Source organism: Anoplophora glabripennis, unplaced genomic scaffold, assembly GCF_000390285.2.
Source record: "Anoplophora glabripennis isolate ALB-LARVAE unplaced genomic scaffold, Agla_2.0 scaffold21, whole genome shotgun sequence".
Lineage (NCBI taxonomy): Eukaryota > Metazoa > Arthropoda > Insecta > Coleoptera > Cerambycidae > Anoplophora > Anoplophora glabripennis.
Window position 1 is genome coordinate 1,279,728 of NW_019416454.1, and position 19,910 is coordinate 1,299,637.

The window sequence follows — 19,910 nt, forward strand, 5'->3', positions numbered from 1 at the left end:
TGGAAAAACTAGATTATTATTGAATTTTATTTACTTTTTACCTGACCAAATGCTTGGTTACGTTTATTACGTCGGTTTACTCATTGAATTTCTAAGGAAGTGAAAAGCCAGTGTTAAAACTATCAGATTTATTTCGCAATATGTTATGTAACAAAAGCGTATAAAACAAGCATCCAAAAAAATTAGAACTGTCAATAATCGTAATATCGGAAATAATTACATAGGAGAATCTCCCACAGTCTTATGCACGGTTCTCAACACAAACTCCAGCTCTTTCAAGTTCGACACAGCCTGTTTATAGATTTTACCTTCTGGGATAAAGTCTGGTTCGTGCTTGAGGAGATCCGCAGCTTCGGTGAGTACATTTTTTGATTCCTGGAACCACAAAAATTACTTTGTTATAGCTTTGCACCAATTAATGGTTTTTTGGACATTATTTGGACGGTAATGTTAGAGTAAGATAAACTTACCAGGAGTAGAGTGTGTAAATCTCCAGGATCACCTTTCCGTCTTCCGATCTCGGCAATGGAGGCATGTAATTCGAACATAAGAAGTCCCCTCACCCGCGTTTCACCTATAGAAAACAAAACAATTATTATTATTAATTAAATTAATTAAAAAAAAACATTTTCCACAACTGCTATTACAACTTACAATAATTGTAAACAATCATAGATAAACAATGCTTTTTGACATTATTTTTGACATTTTGACAAATTTACTCTTGAGAAGACTATTTAGATGAAACTCCCAATAAAATACTACTACAATCAGCAAAAGTAAGTCCTAAATTACTACCACGAAAGTTTAAAAAAGGTATGAAAACCTAGGCCGGTCATTTTGTGAATGACACAAAAAGAAACATTAAAAATGTAAGTGATAATGTTCTTCTAGTTTATTTATACGAAAACGCTAATTTCATGACAATGTCTACTTTATGAAGTTCATTTTCAATGACAAAAACTGTCAACTGTAAAATTGACTTTTTGAAATTGTCATCAATCACTGCATAGAATAATTTTTTCAATTCTATATACATTTTCAAAAATTTTCAAAATGATATCTATAATAAGCTAAATTTGAAAAAACTATTTTTTCAATCAATGAAAAATGGTAATCGACAAATTTTCGTTTTTTTTCGAAAAGTTCATTTAAAAACTAAAATTTTGAAAAAAACCTTCCCGATCGATAACTCAATTTTCGAAAAAGTTATGGTTATGTAAAAAAAGCTATTTTTTTCATAAATTAGACAATAAAAAAGTTTCAGCCAAATCAAAAGGAGTCAGGGTTAAAAGTGATCGATTTAGCGTGGAATGCTCCATATAGTAAATTATGATATTAAAAAATTTAAAACTATCAAATCAATTGTTTAAAGTCACTGAATTTTCAATACCAAACACACAACAGTTATTGTAATGATAAAGTACAATAAAACTGGGGAAGAAACATTTTTTTCAATTTAAGTTACTACTTATTGTGACTTGATCTTACCTGGTATCAAAGTTTTAAACAAATTCACCAACCCCTGACACAATCTCGCCTTCAATTCCAAATCCTCATCCGAAACTGCCGGCAAACCACCTTGCCCCTCTTGTCCGATAATTTGCGACAAAGCCAGTCTTACGTCAGTCAAATAAAAATGATTAGGGTGCAGCAAACTCTCGTAGTCTTTTATGAAATTCTTGCATTCCTGGGAGACTCCCTTAGGCATATCGGAGAGGTCTTTTCCAATTCTCTCTAAAAGGTCTTGGGCCGAGTAAGCCGAAAAGACGTTGGTGCACTTGGTGCAGGTCCAGTCCGAGCCTTTTTCGTTGTTATTGTTCTCGATGAAGGTCTTTGGAAGCAGATAGCCATTGCAGGGACTGAAATAAGAAAGAAGTCTTGTCGAAATTAATTAATATTAAACTTTCTTTTTCTACATTAAACAAAGCATTTTTTTGTATAACTGTATGAAATGTAGGTACCTACATGGTAATTTTATTATCAAAATATGCTTCCAAAAATTGTTATAACTGCGTCATTTCGAAACACGTATATTCTTTAGAATATTGAAACCGAATGAATAATATTTTCTCTTTATGGTTACCCTTAAATTTTCAAGGACAAACAAAAACACTTCATTAACATATGGTTTTGTTTACAGACAAATGTTTTTGTTTTGCATGGGGTATTTGTTTAAAAACATTGGCATGTGAATATTTTTTGTAGATCTAAACTATGCTTAATGGACTAGGCAGTTGTATGACCTCACCTGTTTTGACACTTCAGCGAGCTGAAGAAAGTGCCAAACTCCGTCGTATCCTGACACCTCTTACAGTTACACCAGAAAAACTTTGACTGATACAGGTGGTGTCTCCTATTGGAGGTTCCCCAGAGAGGATCCGTGTAGCAGATGCACAGGTTGTCCCCTTTTTTTATGTGCGTTCCAGCCGCTACCAAGACTCCTCCTTTATTCGTGAAGCTTTTGGTGCAGTTCGCACTGCAATTGTGCTCAAACATCGAGGTGGATTCGTAGATGGCTACGTGTGGAGGCTCTGTAAGAGGCACTTCATGGGAGTTGATCTTAAAAAAATCGATATAGTTCTTTTTAAAACATCAAATTAACAAAAATAATATTTCCAATAACATAAAGCAAAAAGATGTTTCAAGGCCAATTTCTGCATACCATTACGATTCCACAGACTCTCATGATTTCCTCCTCTGTAAAAACGTTGGCTAGTTTGAAAAACCTCAAGATGAACTGTGCTATAGTGACTTTTTCCTGTTCGTATTTTTGGGTCCCTTTCCTTTCCTCGCAATGGGACTGAAGTGTGTCTAGCTTTTTCCACACTTCTGGCAGGAATTGCTTTTGGTACAGGCACCTCAACACTGTTATGCATTGGTATATCGGATGGACCACACCGAAATTTTTCACAGAAACCTGCGGTAATAAACGAATGTCTTTAAACCAGAATAACATATCTTGTTTAACATAATATAGTTAGACAAGAAAAAGTAGCAAGTGGCAATATTTCAATCAAGTCTCTACTATCTTTATTCAATGTTTAAATAAGGGTAACATTTATTTACATTTACAAGCAGTTTGCACAATAAGCATATAAGCAAGACAAGTGCTTTTGAAAATTGGTACAATCATATCTAAATTAGAAAATTCACATTAAATATTTAGACCATCAGCATAAAGAAAATATTTAGAGTGTGGAAAGGAACGCTGATTATCGTGTATAAATAATGAAAACAAAGTTAGACCAAGGTGTGAACCTATGGTATATCTGTAACAGCTACAGAGGAAGGCAAACAATTATTAACAAAACGGCTGCTTTCAGCGACAAATTTTAAGAGTACCTTTTGTACATAGAATTGAATGGAAAATAGGTATGTTTAGTCAAAAATGACATACACTGCGATACAAAATAGTTATGGTTATTTACATCCAGGTACAACACTCGATGTGGCGCCTTCTAACGTTAAATAAAGAAACTAAGTAAATGTTTGAGATTCTCATCATCAATACTTCCAGTTTCCCGAATTTCGTCAAATGACATGTTATTGAACAAAAATATAATCAAAATACCAAAGAAATTTGTTTTTGGACGCTCTGTATTTGAAGAACCAAGCAGTTGCGGACCCATGTTCATATAAACTTTTTATCTTAAAATTAATCAAAGATTCATCCTTTAAAGTTTGTACAAGTACTTAATAAACACCCTCTATATTAAATATGACCATCTGTCGAAGTATCCCACTTATTGAATGTAAGACGGGGCAAGCTAATTTTTGCTGGAAGATCTGGGTGAAGTCCGGAACATTTTCAAAAATTGCAAAAATTTTTTAAAAATTTTAAAAAATACCTATTTTATCTGAGTTTTTTACTTATATCTTGGAACCTATGCATTTTGGAAGAATATTGAACAGGAAAAAAGTTTTAAAATTGAATTTTGCATAATATACTGCAAGTTAAAAATGTTTAAATTTATTACCGATGTTGCAAATAGCAATAATTGATGAAAAAAAGGAAAAATAATTAAGTTTTTTGCTTTTTTTTAAAATATTTTAATTGCTCCGAGAGCATTCTAATTTTAGTAACAAAAACTTTAGAGTATAATAAAACAACACACCAAATTTTATTAAAATCAGTTCGATAGTTTTCGCAAAATAATTTTTTTAAAAAAATTCTGAAAAATTTTTCACATAGAAAAGACGGCTCGACCTTTCAAATGGTTTTTGAAAAATTAAAATCGGTTGATTAGGACAGCCACACTAACATAAGTTAACACTTTTTTTTATTTTTAAACAATTAGATTACACTTATCAATTTGCAATTTATTTTTTTTCAAAAATTGTAATTTTGAAGTACTCGGAAAGACGCTCCTTTAAAAAAAAAGTTAAATTCCGTTTATTGGTTCTTGAGATATAAGCGGTTAAAGTTTATCGGCATTTACCGTTAATTTTAAACAATTTAGCAATAATCCTTGATCTAGTGGCTTCGTTTTTCCGAGTTCTAAGCTGAAAAAATATGTTCATATCCATAAGTTATCGGCAACATAGATAAATCATCAGAAAAGCTGTCACTCGCACGCGCGAAAGTGACTCAAAACACGAAAAGTGGGGAGGGGCTTTCGCGAGACTGAATTCGGAGGTTCAAAATGCGAAGGTACGAAAAAAATTGAATTATCTAATGGACCAATCTAATTTGCACATATTTTGTTATAAACAAAGTTTATTATTTATGCATTAAATATACTGTATATTTTACCCTATGCTATTGCATTTATCCAATGAAAAAATTTGTTTACGTATATATTTCAATACACTGAATATAAATATATGTAGTTATAATTATTACAAGTATTTAATTATTTTTTGTTTAAAAAATGAAGATTTTTTTTTATTTGGAAATTTTTTGTTAAATACAGATAAAATTAAGAAAAAATAGTACTTTAAAATAATAAATTTTTAAAAAACACTAAATTGCAAATTGATAAATGTAATCTAATTGTTTAAAAATTAAAAAAAGAGTGTTAACTTTAAAAATTTACTGTGACTGTCCTAATCAACTGATTTCAATTTTTCAAAAACCATTTGAAAGTTTGAGCGGTCTTTTCTATGTGAAAAAATGTTCAAGTATTTTGATGCCTTATTCGAGGCAGTGCAGCATTTTAAAAATTCGAAATTTTTTTTCAAAAATTTCGTATGTTGTTATTATATTCTAAAGTTTTTTTTTACCAAAATAAGAATGTCCTCGAGGCAATTAAAATATTTTAAAAAAATTATCCAAAAAACTTGAAAATTTTGCCATTTTTTAATAAATTATTGCTTTTTGTAACATCGGTTACAAACTTAAACATTTTTAACTTACAGTATTTTCAGTCAAATCGTTTACGAGGGAATCAATCTCTAAAAAAAAAAAGGTCTACAGCAGCCCAATGGACAAATTGATGTCTGAAAAAAACACGTCTTAACCCGGAGAAATGACATATTAACCCGGAGCCCGGAGATGTACCATCAAAACCCGGAGACCTGGCAAGCCTAGTTCCAAGATATAAGTAAAAAACTCAGATAAAATAGGAATTTTTAAAATTTTTAAAACATTTTTGCAATTTTGAAAATGTTCCGGACCTCGCCCAGACCTAAGGATCTACACTTTTATTATGCAACTTGTACTGAAGGTAATCCAGAAAAAATTTGCGTGCCCCCTCTCACATCCACCTCAAAACATAGGAGTTCTTTTTTCTTATAAATGTAAATTAGTTAAAAAAATTAAACTTTGAAGCCTTTAATGATACCTCCAGTATCCCCGTCCCTGTATAATGAGAGATATTTTTAAAAAATGTTCTGTTTTTAGTTTTTTCCAAATTTCAACACCGAAAACCAAGGGTTTCCTTACATTCTTTCATAGGACATTTTTTCTTAATTTAGTAGACCTGAATTCAAATTTTAATTTCCTGAAACACGTAAATATAGACACTTACCCTATCACCCCGCAAAACCGTATACCTGCACTCCGGTATATGTCCCGGAGCTTTTTCACAGGTTTCGTTGCACACCGGCCAACCACACTTAAAGCAGGGTCGGCTGTTCTTCTCTGTAACGGCATTGCCGCAGCCCAGACAAACGGGTACTGTTACTTGGGCGGGACCCCAAATGAGGGGAGGTTCCTGAAGGACGACTTCTCCGGGTTTGATGTCTCTTGTGGCCTTCAGGTGCCTGCCTAGGATCTCATCATAGCAGACCTTAAAAAAAATCCATATGTTTGAAAATTATATTTAATATATTTTTAACTGTCTTTCCTATGTGTCAAAAAGACATTTTAATTAGCTAGAACGAAAAATTTCATACAATAATTTCAACTGAACAAATTTTACGACTCAAATTAATCAACTACCGTAATTTTTTTTGTTCGAAAATTACAAATTGAGGCTCTCAATATCATCTCACAAAAGCATATCTTGTTCAGCAAGAATTATTTTTGGATTCGATTCGAAATCTGAATTTTATTCTCAATAGAGTCTTCAATGTAAGTTTCTATCACTGAAGTAGGCTTCCAACCCTCACGTCTTTTGATGGAGGCAATGTCTGCCCCAGACTGACAACTAGTAAAAATCGTCGTAGAAAAGTCTCTGAACCAGTGGCCAGATAGTCTTTGGTATGTGACACTTTCAAATATACAGCAATTCTCTTGGAGAGCTTTTTTAATACCAACTACTTAATTATCCCAATTTTTATTAATATATCTAGCGAAAAATCTACAGAACGCAGAATATTTTCGATATAATGTATGTATATAGTATGTACTGTGAAATCCAAAATAGCAAATATCGTCTGAGTAAGTGTCTTGCTGTCACGAGATTTAATGATAACCAAATAACTTCGTCTTCTGTATCTTATACTGTCGTATTTAGTAATTCTTTTCTACCATGAATGAAAAAAACATATAATGGACAACATTCAAGAAAATTCAATTTAAAAGTGCATAAATTTGTAATCTGTAACCGACAACAATTGGCATTGGTCAGAGAATTAATTTCTTTAATGCTACAACTTATTTATAGATTTTATAGTTTAAAATTACTTAAAAAATTAAAATCAGGAACGCCTTGCGACGTCATTCAGTTCGCCCGAAAACACAACCTACTTCTCGTCCATCTGTCGTCTACAGTTCCTATGACGAAGAGACGGAACTTAATCTAAAGAAACAGGCAAGCCCCGAATGGAACTAAATTAGGTTGTCTCTAGACTATGTTTATGCTGATCGCACTAAATGACATCACGAGTGGGTGACAGCAAATATCTATTCAAACATTTTGTGGGCAAACTTTAATGTTTAATTACGTATTAATTAGCAATATCCAGGAGATTTCTAATATTCTCACTGCATGATTATAAATGGTGTCACATACCTATTTCTGATAGTTGCGTGTAAAAATTTAAACGTACAAAAATGTTACAGAAGAATATTTACAAAGGGTTGTAGTAAAATGAACGTCCTATATGATTTAAGCTAATAGGAACATAATCACTGCATTCTTCATGAAGAGAAACTAAGCAACAGTAAATTTAGCTCAAATCGGTTACTTGGATTTTGAGTTAAGGAGAAAATAAGAAATAAAAAAAGAAATTTTAACATCCTAACTTTTTTCGAGACATTTTTCATTTAAGCTAGTTTGGTTAAACCGACAGCATTTGGGATTATACCATTGAAGTATGTAACATTCGTGATGTGACACCCTGTATATGGTTATTGATTATCTCTATACAGGGTGTGGCGTACTACAGCTTCCTAACGGTATTTGTAATAGAAAAATCTTATAAGCAAAAGTTCTATTTTTGCGTTTTTTTTTCGTAAACTAAAATTCAATTATGGATTGTGCAAAACCGTACTTATCTTATCAACTTCGACGTCACCTGTTACATAGGTGTTGTATAACAATGAAAAAGTAATATTAACGGTCGATAGAAGGAAGCACAAAAAACAGGCACTTAGGTAGGAAATTCTGGAAGGAAGCCTAAATAGTTGAAGATAGGCAGTTGAAGTGAGAACAGTGTGCAGATAGGTAGCAAGACGATCGGCGGGCAGTGTGACAAAGTAGTGTAAAATTAAGTGTTTAACCGGTATTAGTTAGCAGGTAATATTCTTTAAGTACTTTGTTGTTAATTGTTCTATGTAATCTTATGATTGTGATGGTTATAGATGTTTCATGATAATAATTCTTTGTATGTTTAGCTTCCATTGCTTTATGCTCAAGGGCATATATTTTTCTAAGGTAAAATTGTTATAATTATTATTAACGATTGCTCATTATTTATTTCATGTTAAAATATATATATTGTCGTGACTGCCCAGATATTGCAATAACAACTCCTTTGTTTCACATTTAACTTGTTTTATCATGATTACGTTGTTCGAAAAACAAATAATAAAGCATTTCTTGTGCTCACTTTATGTCATACGCATATAAGAGCCTTGTTGAATTTACTAACATTTTCGCCCGTGAGGAATGAATCTGTAAAAAGAATAATTAAATACAAAAAAAGAATTGCTAAAACAGATCTTCCGAAATCTCAACTCATAGCTGGATTGCCTCCCGTATGGGACTCCAGTACCTTCCGGCCCTGCCGGCTAACTAACACCAAACCTCTTCAGTTTTACTTGGAAGTGTGTATGTCTAATTCGAGTGAGGTGACATTTAGTGACACATTAAATGAGTCGGGCGTTAATTATCATTAGCAAAGGATCCTAATTTATGCCTTTTGTTAGCGGTTGTTTTGTATTTATATTTGGGTAGTTAGAGCAACGATCGTGGGTTTCTCTGCCATGCTCTTTCCCCACAGGAGCTCTAGGTGAGCCTGGCACTCTCATTTTATGTTAAATGGTTGTTAATGTTTTTGTTGTTCTTTCTATTTGTCACATGTTTAATTTGAATTGTATGTAAATAAAGGTTAGGTGTATTTACTCTGCTTTTGTTTTATATAATTAAACCATACATCCCCTCTACAAAGTTAGTAGCCAGCGCCTTCCGGTCAATTAAAAATGGATGCACACAACGTAGGTAGTCTTTATGACGATCACATATTTTTGGCCACAACTACGTTTACTTATTTTTTGTCGAACCTAGGGTTGTTATACTACAGGATCAAAATATTTTCTCTGGAATGGTCCTATCCGTGTGTTGTACGATGAATTACGTGCTGCAGACTAGCCGCGTAAACAAATCGTCGTTGAAAGATAGAAAGATACTTCTCAATTTTTGGGGAATTTTTCAATTCAAAAGTAGAAACTAAGAAAAATAGCTATTTAAAAAAACTGAAATTTTCTTATTATAATAATTAATAGTAATTGCTATTTTAAATGCATTGTTGTTGTCTACTTGAATGGCACATTGTCGTAAAAACCATCTGCCAAAACGCAGTCGGTGATCACACTTCCCATTCTTAATTACAAAAGCGAGACTTTGTAACCTAGAATAAAAAATAATTACTTCTATGTATAACTTTGGTTAATTGATGTTTTCTATGTAAGTGCAACGTATATCATATTATTTTGCAATTACATTTTTTTAAGCATTTGTAGATAGATATCTTATTTTTTCCAGCTAATCTTGAAGGAAAATCATTATCAGTGCCAATCCCAAATGAATACCTAGTGATTGTGAAGTATTTTTCCCTCAATCTCGCAGAAAATGTAGTTTTGCGAACTTGTTTCCCAAACATTTCACAGATTCAATTATACACTTTACGCCCATTATAATCAGACAGAATAAGTCAACAGTCTTAAAAGTAAAGGCGGAGTGAAGGAACTAATTGAGTCCTTAAAGTATTTGCGGATGTATATACACCTAAAATGTGATACTATATCAATGATACTGATTAAGGCGATGCCTCTGATGTAAAAAACTCGAATATAGTTATGCGATTTTCATTTGTTTTCAAGCTATGACCTACCTACATTTCAATAAAAAAATTATTATTATTCTCTTAACCATAGCTTTTTTGATTAAATGTTCAAAAGCATCTGTAGCTCTCCTGATTGCTGCATGTCTTTCTTTCATTAGTGCTGCATTATTATACGTCGAATTAGTGCCTCCCGAGTGTTCACTCTAACTTTGTACACTTCATTTTTGAACCAGCCCCATAAACAGTAATCTAATGCTGTGAGGTCTGCAGATCTTGGAACTAATACCATCGCGGCCAATCCAACGACCTGGAAACCTCTTGTTCAAATGTAGCTTGATTGTACAAGCGAAATGTGTAGAAGCTCCATAGTGCTAGAAGTACATTCTCATTTGCATGTTTAGGAGCATCCTCTAGTAGTACTTGTAATTCATTTTGTAAAAATATTAGGTAGTGGTCTCCTGTGAATCGATTCTCCAAAATGAAAGAGCCAATTAAACAGCTATCATACCACACCGCACGTTTACAGAAAACCTATGCTGAAAATTACTTTCTAGTGTTGCGTGAAAATTTTCATCTGACTATGGTCAGGTTATCAATCTATGTCAAACATTTTAAGACCTATTTAAACAAAAGTGACTTTTTCTTTATTTCAACACTGTATTTCGACAACGAAGCCGATGTTTGTACAAACTTTTTCTCTTACTTTGACGTGTAAATCAAAAACAAGGAAATATCGACAATTATTTTAATATCGTATTACCTTAGCTCCAAACCTTAAAACATCCATTCTCAAAATATCCACAGAAGCACTTTTTTACTTGCACATGATTTTTAGTAACTAGGCTACATATTTCTACTCACATTACATTCGATACGCTGACTGGTAAGCAAACAAAAGCCAGGATATATCACCAATTCTGATAAAAATATGTTTATATTATTTAATCAGTATTTATTTAGACCGTATTAAATTAAATATTGACGCCATTATGTAGATAGCACTACTGTGATCGTTGTTGTTTTACCACTGCAAAAAATTATATTCACATTTGGAGACAAGACAAGAAACATTTTTAAAGAACCGGGTAGGCTAATTGTTTTATTAAAATCAATAAGATGTAAAGATATTAATTCGTCATATCAATTTATTATCTTAATTTGGTGATATCATAATAGAGATAACAATATAGTTTTATTTTTAAAATAGTGCAGTAAACCGGGGTGACATTGGACAATTTTGAGGTAAACACATCAATATTTTCGTTAATAATAGTTTTTATTATTTCTTTGCTTTTTGTGCATTGCAATTGATACATAACGAATACATAGACATCATGAAATTTTACAATTGATGATGCTGAAATGTATATTTTTTTGGATTTTTGTTGTCCCAACTCGCCCCGCACTTCGGGGCGAGTTGAAGACAACATGACACTGTGTTTGCCTAAATAAATATAAAAAAATAAATATGTTCTATAAAAAACTATAAAACTTTAGGGTTTATCCTAACATCACCTTAAGGCAGTTAAAAAACAGATTATTAAATCTGAAGTGTTCCCTTCTTAGTTCCTTAGGATTCTCTAATTTTTATACAATTTGTTCCATATCAACTGTAGCGATATTAAGATATGTAGTAAGCTACAGGATAAATAAATGTGTCATTTTTTGTATCTATAGATCTCAAAATCTGCTTTAATTTTTACATTTGTATTTTGAGAGGTGAGATGTGCATTCTAAAACTTTGGCAACAAATTTTAAATGATTGCTCTTATTACCCACGACGAATTTTCCATATCCTGGACCTGTTGAATTTCTTCATCCATATATTTTAGTTGGTAATTCGCATAGGGCCTGGTTCCTAACGTTTTTTATATGTTTGCACCATGGCCAATCTCACCCCTAAAAAAATGTCGTTGACAATTTTATTTAATTATACAAAAACCATAAAAGATAAAATTTTGAAACTTGCACAACCTAATAGCAGGATCTATAGGTTATATTATTTTTATACAATTTATACTTCAGTCATTAGTACTACATAACTGTAGTATAAAGTTTATCGGTTCTTAAAAGTATAAACATTTCTTACCTGTTAGACAATACTCAAAATCAATCGTCGCAAAAAATTTAAAGTAAAGACAAACACCCACGTTAACTTCACATGCCTTAATAAACATGTGGTCAGCGGCGCAACCGATATATCCCCTCCCACAACCCGAATTAGTTTTTTTTTAAGTGGGAACTACAAAATAGCCAATCCCACCCTGATGTCCAATGTAACCCCGGTTTACGGTACTATACTAATTACGATGGCTCCGATGTATGGGAAAAGAGAAATAAAAATGAAATTCTGGAAATATGCTGATAATTCATATCAAAGTATTGATTCATTAATGTAAAACAATGTTGTCAACACCATATTAACAGCATGCTATACTGTTATTTAAAAATGATTACAATCTATCCAAATTTTACTACATATTATGTGTAAACATAAACACAAATTCCTTTTGAAGTTACCCTATTAACAGAGATAATATTTATTAGAGCAGGATTGTACCGAGAAATAAATCTGGGATAGCCCATTGATGCTAGATATTAATTAGGTTTTAAGTATGTACATCAGGAGTTTTTGTTCAAGGCATTTCTACAAAATTACGCTGTTTATACAACAGGAAGTAAACTGTGAGTTATTATTTTTCATGAAATTATTAAAGTTTGTTTTAATTACATTACAAAGAACCAATTAATCGTTTCAAACATATGCTTGTAAGTAAATTTATTGAAGTATAATTTTAGATACCAATATTTACCTGAAAGAAATACTCGCTTACTCACAATATTCTACGAATAGCTGAGCAATATTCCACAGGAGAAAATAATACATATTAAGGAATTTTATTCATTTCCAACATTTAAATCTATACTCCGCGGTCGAAATTATGGAGAGTGACTCGTCGCTAGCTCTTGGACTAGTAAGCAGGATGAAGCGTACGGAGATCGAAAATCCATAGGCGTATCAGTTTAAAAGGCAACAAGATATAGAAAATATGGAAAAAAGATGATAAAACATACCTAACATATACAGGGTGTTAGAATTAGTTCAGAGACTACTTCGATTTGAATTTTGAAAATTTCGGATACCTGGTTTTCAGGCATGCCCTTCTCAACTAAAATAATGGCGTCCACGTGCCACTTCCGGTTATACCGGAAGTCGCCATCAACTTGCTTATTTTAAATGGAACACCCTATATATTATTGTAATTTTGAATTCTACGTGTTATTTTAGGTGGATTTTTATGAATTTTCCCTATTCCTAAAATTAATCGTTTTGGAGATATTGAATTTTTTTCAAAAAAATGAAGAGAAACAGTGACTAGCTTCAAACCATGTGTATCTTATAGTAAGAAAGATAGAGCAACAATATTTATAGGGTGGATAGCTAGACCCCTAAGCTTCCCATCCATACTTTCAAAGTGGCTTAATTGCGTACAGGGTGCTAGAAATTTAATGCCGAGTTTAGTTAACTTCAAACCTTCATAAGTTGTTTTTTTTTAATGGAACACTCTTTATATTTTTCTATATTCTGATAAACAATTTTATTCTCTTTCAAACGATATCAGGGTTCCCTATACCTATCTCTTCTACTTTTGAAGTTATCTACTATTTTTTATGTAATCACATAAAATCATGTAATTTCTTGCGAGGATAGCTGTGGAATTTTTAGCAAAACTTGATACCGTTCGAAAGAGAATAAAATTGTGTATCAGAATATAGAAAAACATACAGGATGTTCCATTTAAAAAACCGACTTATGAAGGTTTGAAGTTAACTAAACTCGGCATTAAATTTCTAACACCCTGTATGCAATTAAACCACTTTGAAAGTATGGATGGGAAGCTTAGGGGTTTAAAATTAAATATCTCGAAAACGGTTAATTTTAGGAATAGTGAAACTTCATAAAAGTCCACCTAAAATAACACGTAGAATCCAAAATTGCAATAACATATAGGGTGTTCCATTTAAAATAAGGAAGTTGACGGCGACTTCCGGTATAACCGGAAGTGGTACGTGGACGCCATTATTTTAGTTGATTCTAATGGGCCGTCACCGCGAGACACCCTGTATTATTTTTAGAGGTTTTATAAATGAACTGCACATAGTTACGACAAAAAAACACTTATTATTTGTAAAAAGTCAGTCATTTGAAGTAAAAAGTGACATTCGTCAGCCCAAGATGACCGCAATAAAAATGTTTGCTAGGGTAAAAATCTGTAGTACTGCAAAAAAATAAAAAACTAGGAAAAAATTGTTTAACCACTCCTTTGACAGAATATTTTTTATTCCAAATAGACATTCACAATCCGCAACGATTGTTTAAAAATATTGTACAAACATAAGCCGACATATGGCTGAATGCGGTCCTGCGTTCAAGAATCAGATAATCCCTGCAAGTAATACATTGCACACATGTATGTTACTGTCAACGTATGTCACACCATAACCTTGCTACAAAATGACTATGTTCTACAGAACCAAAACTCCAAGCTACCTTAAAAGGCCGGCAGACTTTCTTATGGGTCTTCCAGCCTGACTTCTGGTGCTCCTTGCAGCAGTAGAACACGCTGTGGCATGCTCCGCACTTCTGGCTGGCCGGCTTCTGGCAGATATCGCACTCGCCGGATTCCTCGGACATTACAAGGCACACCCGCGTACACGAAATTGCTGGCGATTCCAAGGATTGTCTCGATTTGGGATAATGGGGATAACACAAAACGCGGTATGTAGGAGCCGAATATTCAGCGGAAATTCAATTTGCACGGAGACGAGAGGCGACTGTGGCGAGTCGCTAAAAATAGGAGAGGCTTAAATGAGCGCATCGCTATGCTAGTTAAGTTATAAGGCTAATATTATATTGCAGGACCGGGTCTCTGTCGCGGGATGGATTCCTGTTGAGCGGTGTGTTCTTGTTGGATGATTTCCGAGCTGGTTACTTCGATGTTTCGAGACACCATCACTTTCTTCTGCAGGGACTCTTGAAATCTGTGGAAAATGTTGTGGAAAATCTTTTCCTATGGCCATTCCAAGGAGATCAACATTTCGCGTTCTTGAAAATGTTGGAAATGATATACTTAATTGTAAAAACTGAGCGTATATCGCGCCTAAATACTTGCTATTTTAGCAACAGTGATACCAATATGGGGTATCCACAATGAGGGAAATATCTTTTAGCCATAAGTAGATTTTGATTAACCCTAACAAAATATCTGCAATAAGTAGGTAGATTCCACACTGCTGTCATATTAAAGAACCCACTAAACATTTTTCAGTTTCTGACATGTTTCAGAAACATTTCCATTTTTCTTGAAACGTTTCATAAAAAATTCATGCAACGTTCTGGTAACGTTCTAGAAGCCCAAGATGTCCACCCCAAAATACGTTTCCAATGAAACGTTTCAAAAAATTGGTTTCAGTAACATTCTTTTTATGTTCCATTTATGCCCTCGATATTTTTGTTTTACGTTTCAGTATATTTTCAGAAATGTTTGAGTAACATAATAATTTTATTACCATATTGTTCTCATAATGCTCTCAACTTTAGATCATTTTCATTTCAAAAGCGTTTTTGAAATAGTATAAATAGTGTGAGTATTTTTTTAAATATCTCTAATACTCCTTTGTGATATTTTTATTTGTATTGTGAATGACTTAATTCGAACTAAAAAAAGTTACATTGTATATTAAAAAAAATAAATATGCTCTTCTAGTTTGGGGATGCGGCAACTTTTACTAAGAATTTCTTTCTTTTTGAGAAGCCACTGAAAAAAGTTTCTAATATGGATTACGAATTTTGCCATTCATCGTACAAATAAAAATATCACAAAACAATATCAGAAGCATTAAAAAAAAGCTACACATTTTATATTGTTCAAATAATACGCTTCTGAAATGGAAATTTTCTAATGTTGAGACCATCATGAATATGGTAACAATGACGAACTGATAATTAGAAAAAGTTAGTTATGATTATGAATCTTAAAATGGTAGGTACATGAAAAACAAATAACATTACTGAAAAATAATATAAAGTTATAATTTCTTCTACGCATGGTCAATATTACATATNCTTGTTGAATTTACTAACATTTTCGCCCGTGCGGAACGAATCTGGATTAAGCTCGATTGCCTCCCGTATGGGACTCCAGTGTTATGAAGGATCTTCCGAAATCTCAACTATAGCTGGATTGCCTCCCGTATGGGACTCCAGTACCTTCCGGCTCTGCCGGCTAACTAACACCAAACCTCTTCAGTTTTACTTGGAAGTGTGTATGACTAATATGAAGTAACAGATGACATTTAGTGACACATTAAATGAGACAGGACTTATTTATCATTAGCAAAGGATCTTCATTTATTCCTTTGGTTAGTGGTCGTTTTTGTATAATATATTTGGGTGGTAAGAGCAACGATCGTGGGTTTCTCTGCCATGCTCTTTCCCCACAGGAGCTCTAGGTGAGCCTGGCACTCTCCTTTTATGTTTAATGGTTGTTAATGTTTTTGTTGTTCTTTTTATTTGTCACATGTTTAATTTGAATTGTATGTAAATAAAGGTTAGATGTATTTACTCTGCTTTTGTTTTATATAATTAAACCATACATCCCCTCTACAAAGTTAGTAGCCAGCGCCTTCCGGTCAATTAAAAATAGATACACACAACGTAGGGATTCCTTATGACGATCACATATTTTTGGCCACAACTACGTTTGTTTATATTTTTTGTCGAACCTAGAGTTGTTATACTACAATATGGAGTATCCACAATGAGGGAAATATCTTTTAGCCATAAGTAGATTTTGATGCAAAATATCTGCAATAAGTAGGTAGATTCCACACTGCTGTCATATTAAAGAATATTTTGCTGAAGGTTATACATTTATTTACTAACTTTTTATTTGCATACTCATCTAATTCCATCTTTCTATTAGGGGAGCTGTAGTAGAATTTTTTACCAAATTTAGCTACTTGGATGTATGTCTACAGATTAGTAGGTCGATTTGAGCCAATAGGAATTAAGTGGCAATTACATTTACGTAAGTTCCCATCCACAGTGGAAACATATTATGAATTTACTGGCCTCTAACTTCGTCTTCAAATTGCAGGTACGTCTAGGCTCTCGCCTCGGTTAAATTTATTTAGATTTTCCTGGATTTCCATCCCTGATGAGTTCTGGGCAAAATCTTCGCTCTATCTGTCTGACTAAAGCGCTAGTTGGCTTAGACCTGTCGTATGTCCTGCATCTACCCTGCTCTCCGCAACTGCAGATTTATAACCGTTCGCATTCTTTTAACAATAATTTCATTGTTAATATTTGTGTTCTTTTAAACTCCTGCTATCTCATGTGCCTGATTGCCCAATGTATACTTTGTCGCTTGTACACAAGATGCTGTCCAGTAAGGCTTGGCAGGTTTAGTTTTAAATCGGCTTTTTCATCTTGGCTTACATTTACAGGGTGTATCCTAAGTTTATGTCATAAATTAAGAGGGATGATTCCTTTGGTCACTTCAGGTCCAAAAGCGTTAATAAACTAAAGTCCTAAAGTTACTTGTTTCCAAGATAGAGGGCGTTAAAATTTTTGAAAAATATCACATTTGTTCAATTACCTCTGAAGTTGTTTGACGTAGATTGATGAAACTTGGGGAAATCATGTAACTAATTATAAACTAAGAACCTTCAGAAAAACTACGCCACTGGATTTTCAAAAAAATTAATAGGCGCGTATAATTTAAAATTCAAAATGTACGACAGTCGTTGAGACAAACGCTCATCGTTTGTGTTGCTGCCAATGGTGGACATTTTCAAAAATCGCTGGCATTTGTCTGACTTCCTGACATCCATTTATCCATTTATTGTCTTAAATCTACTTCATTTTCTACTGGTATTTATTTTTTTTATACCATGAAATACCCATTAGGAATTATTTTAAAATTAAACATGAACAAAAAAATTATAACTCAAAAACGGTTCATTGTGTGAAAAAATGCAAGAGACCTTTTTTTATTAAAAATATGACAGTAAATTAAATGCGACTATTAATTTTTCTGAAAATCCAGTGGTGTAGTTTTTCTGTGAGTTTTAATGACAAAGCTCCCCTGAATCTCCGCCACCGGTTTACAGATTTATATAGAAATATACCGAATTACCTTTAATTATGTTGCCTAAGTTTCGACAATCTACCTAAACAACTTCAGAGATAATTGACAAAACAGGGTTAAATTTTATTGAATAAATCGTTCAAAGGGTCATTTTAGATGAAAAAACCGTGGAGTGCTATTAAATTAAAGGGTGGAAATTGGAGATAGGGGTGAAAATGCACCCCTTTCACTTTTAAAATTGTAGCTCGAAAACGAAGCAAAATTTCGCTATAGTTCATAGGAAAAATTATTTACAGAATTGAATTTCCCGTCGAAATGGCTTATTTAAAAATTTTTAAAAACCGTTAATAAAGAATTTGAAAAAACAAAATTCGATTTTTTTAATTTTTTGCCTCTAGTTTTTTTTGAGTAAAGATTTCTTTCAAAAAAAGAGTATAGTATTTTTGGATGAAAATTGACCGATATATGGCCGCTCAAACTAACCAATTTTTCGATTTTCGTCGCGTTTACTCATACGTTTTAATTCTCTTTTTTGCAGAAAAGAAAGGATTCGTTCAAGGATTTTCATCACATGACTTGTTCGAAGGGTCATTAAGAATGAAAAAACCGCGGGGTGCTATTAGAGGGTTGAAATTGAAGATAGGAGTGAAAATGCACGTTTGCAGTTTTTAAATATAGCACGAAAACGAAGCAACATTTTGGTATAGTTCATAGGAAAAATTTTGTAGAAAATTGAATTTTCCATAGAAATGGCTTCTTTAAAAAATTTAATAGAAAAATTGTATGCAAAAAATCGTTAATAAACAATTTAAAAAAGTAAATATAAGATTTTTTGATTTTTTTACTCTTTTGACTCTAATTTTTTTTTTAGTAGAAGTAGGCAAAGAAAATTGCTGTACAAAAAAACTAGATGCGATTCCCTTCAAAATGTTGCGTTTTCAAAAGTTTTTGGACTAATATTGACTGCTTTTTTTAAATTGTTTATGAACTATTTTTTGCATAAAATTTTTCTTTTCAATTTTTTAAATAAGCCATTTCGATAGGAAATTCAATTCTCTAAATTTTTTTTCCTATGAACTACAGCGAAATTTTGGTTCGTTTTCGAACTACAATTAAAAAACTGATAGGGGTGCATTTTCACCCCTATCTCCAATTTCTACCCTCTAATTTAATAGCACTTTGCGGTTTTTTTAAAATCCTATAATCAAAACTTAGCCTATTAGGGCCACCCAAGGAATCACATACTTAATTTATGACATAGACTTAGGATACACCCTGTATAACGCAAGGTGAACACCCTATATCTAACAAGAACCGTGTCGTTTTGTAAAGGAGACTGAATTCTATAAATTTTACACTTTCTAATTATAAATTAAATTAGAAGTAATAGGTATTTATTATTTTTTAAACAACAAGGTTGATTAACAAGTTTCTATGCAAAAACGTTACATTAATAATAGTAAAGTGATGTTTTTCCAAAATGTAATCAAGAAACTATAAAAATTATGAACGCGTGAATCAAATATTTGATATTTGAGATTACTGGTGCGTAAAAATAAACAATGATTAAGTAAATGACTACTTACCCGTAATGGGTTCATACTGCAACAGCTAAACCTCCTACAATTCCCATTTCAACGCGACACATTAATAACAAACAATTTTTTCAGCTTGTTGGCGCATACTCTTTTCTGTTTACTTTATCGAGTTTCCTACTTGCATTACACTCTGGTTTTCATAAAGTAATTCAAGAGACGTTTCGCACGAAATTAAACACTGGTCTCGTCAGACGTGTATTTACCTTGAATCCTGACATCGTAGTGAATAATGTCATTAATAATAATGACTAACTTATTTGCATAC

At 32.7% G+C, this 19,910-nt stretch overlaps 1 protein-coding gene across 3 annotated transcripts; it reads right to left on the reverse strand.

The window, feature by feature from the left end:
- Positions 1 to 113: 113 nt before the first annotated feature.
- LOC108906182 (protein msta) lies at positions 114 to 19,853 on the reverse strand. 3 transcript variants are annotated; one of them, XM_018709403.1, is made up of 7 exons: positions 19,634 to 19,853; positions 5,973 to 6,233; positions 2,666 to 2,920; positions 2,252 to 2,562; positions 1,492 to 1,862; positions 471 to 574; positions 114 to 375 (listed from the first exon to the last, which is right to left on the reverse strand). In XM_018709403.1, exons 1-7 carry the CDS (start codon positions 19,646 to 19,648, stop codon positions 217 to 219), a joined length of 1,476 nt encoding a protein of 491 aa, XP_018564919.1. In that variant the 5' UTR covers positions 19,649 to 19,853; the 3' UTR covers positions 114 to 216. The 3 variants fall into 3 exon arrangements, with proteins under 3 accessions (XP_018564919.1, XP_018564904.1, XP_018564911.1); XM_018709388.2 differs by lacking the exon at positions 19,634 to 19,853 and adding an exon at positions 14,447 to 14,719; XM_018709395.2 differs by lacking the exon at positions 19,634 to 19,853 and adding an exon at positions 10,655 to 10,983.
- Positions 19,854 to 19,910: the final 57 nt, after the last annotated feature.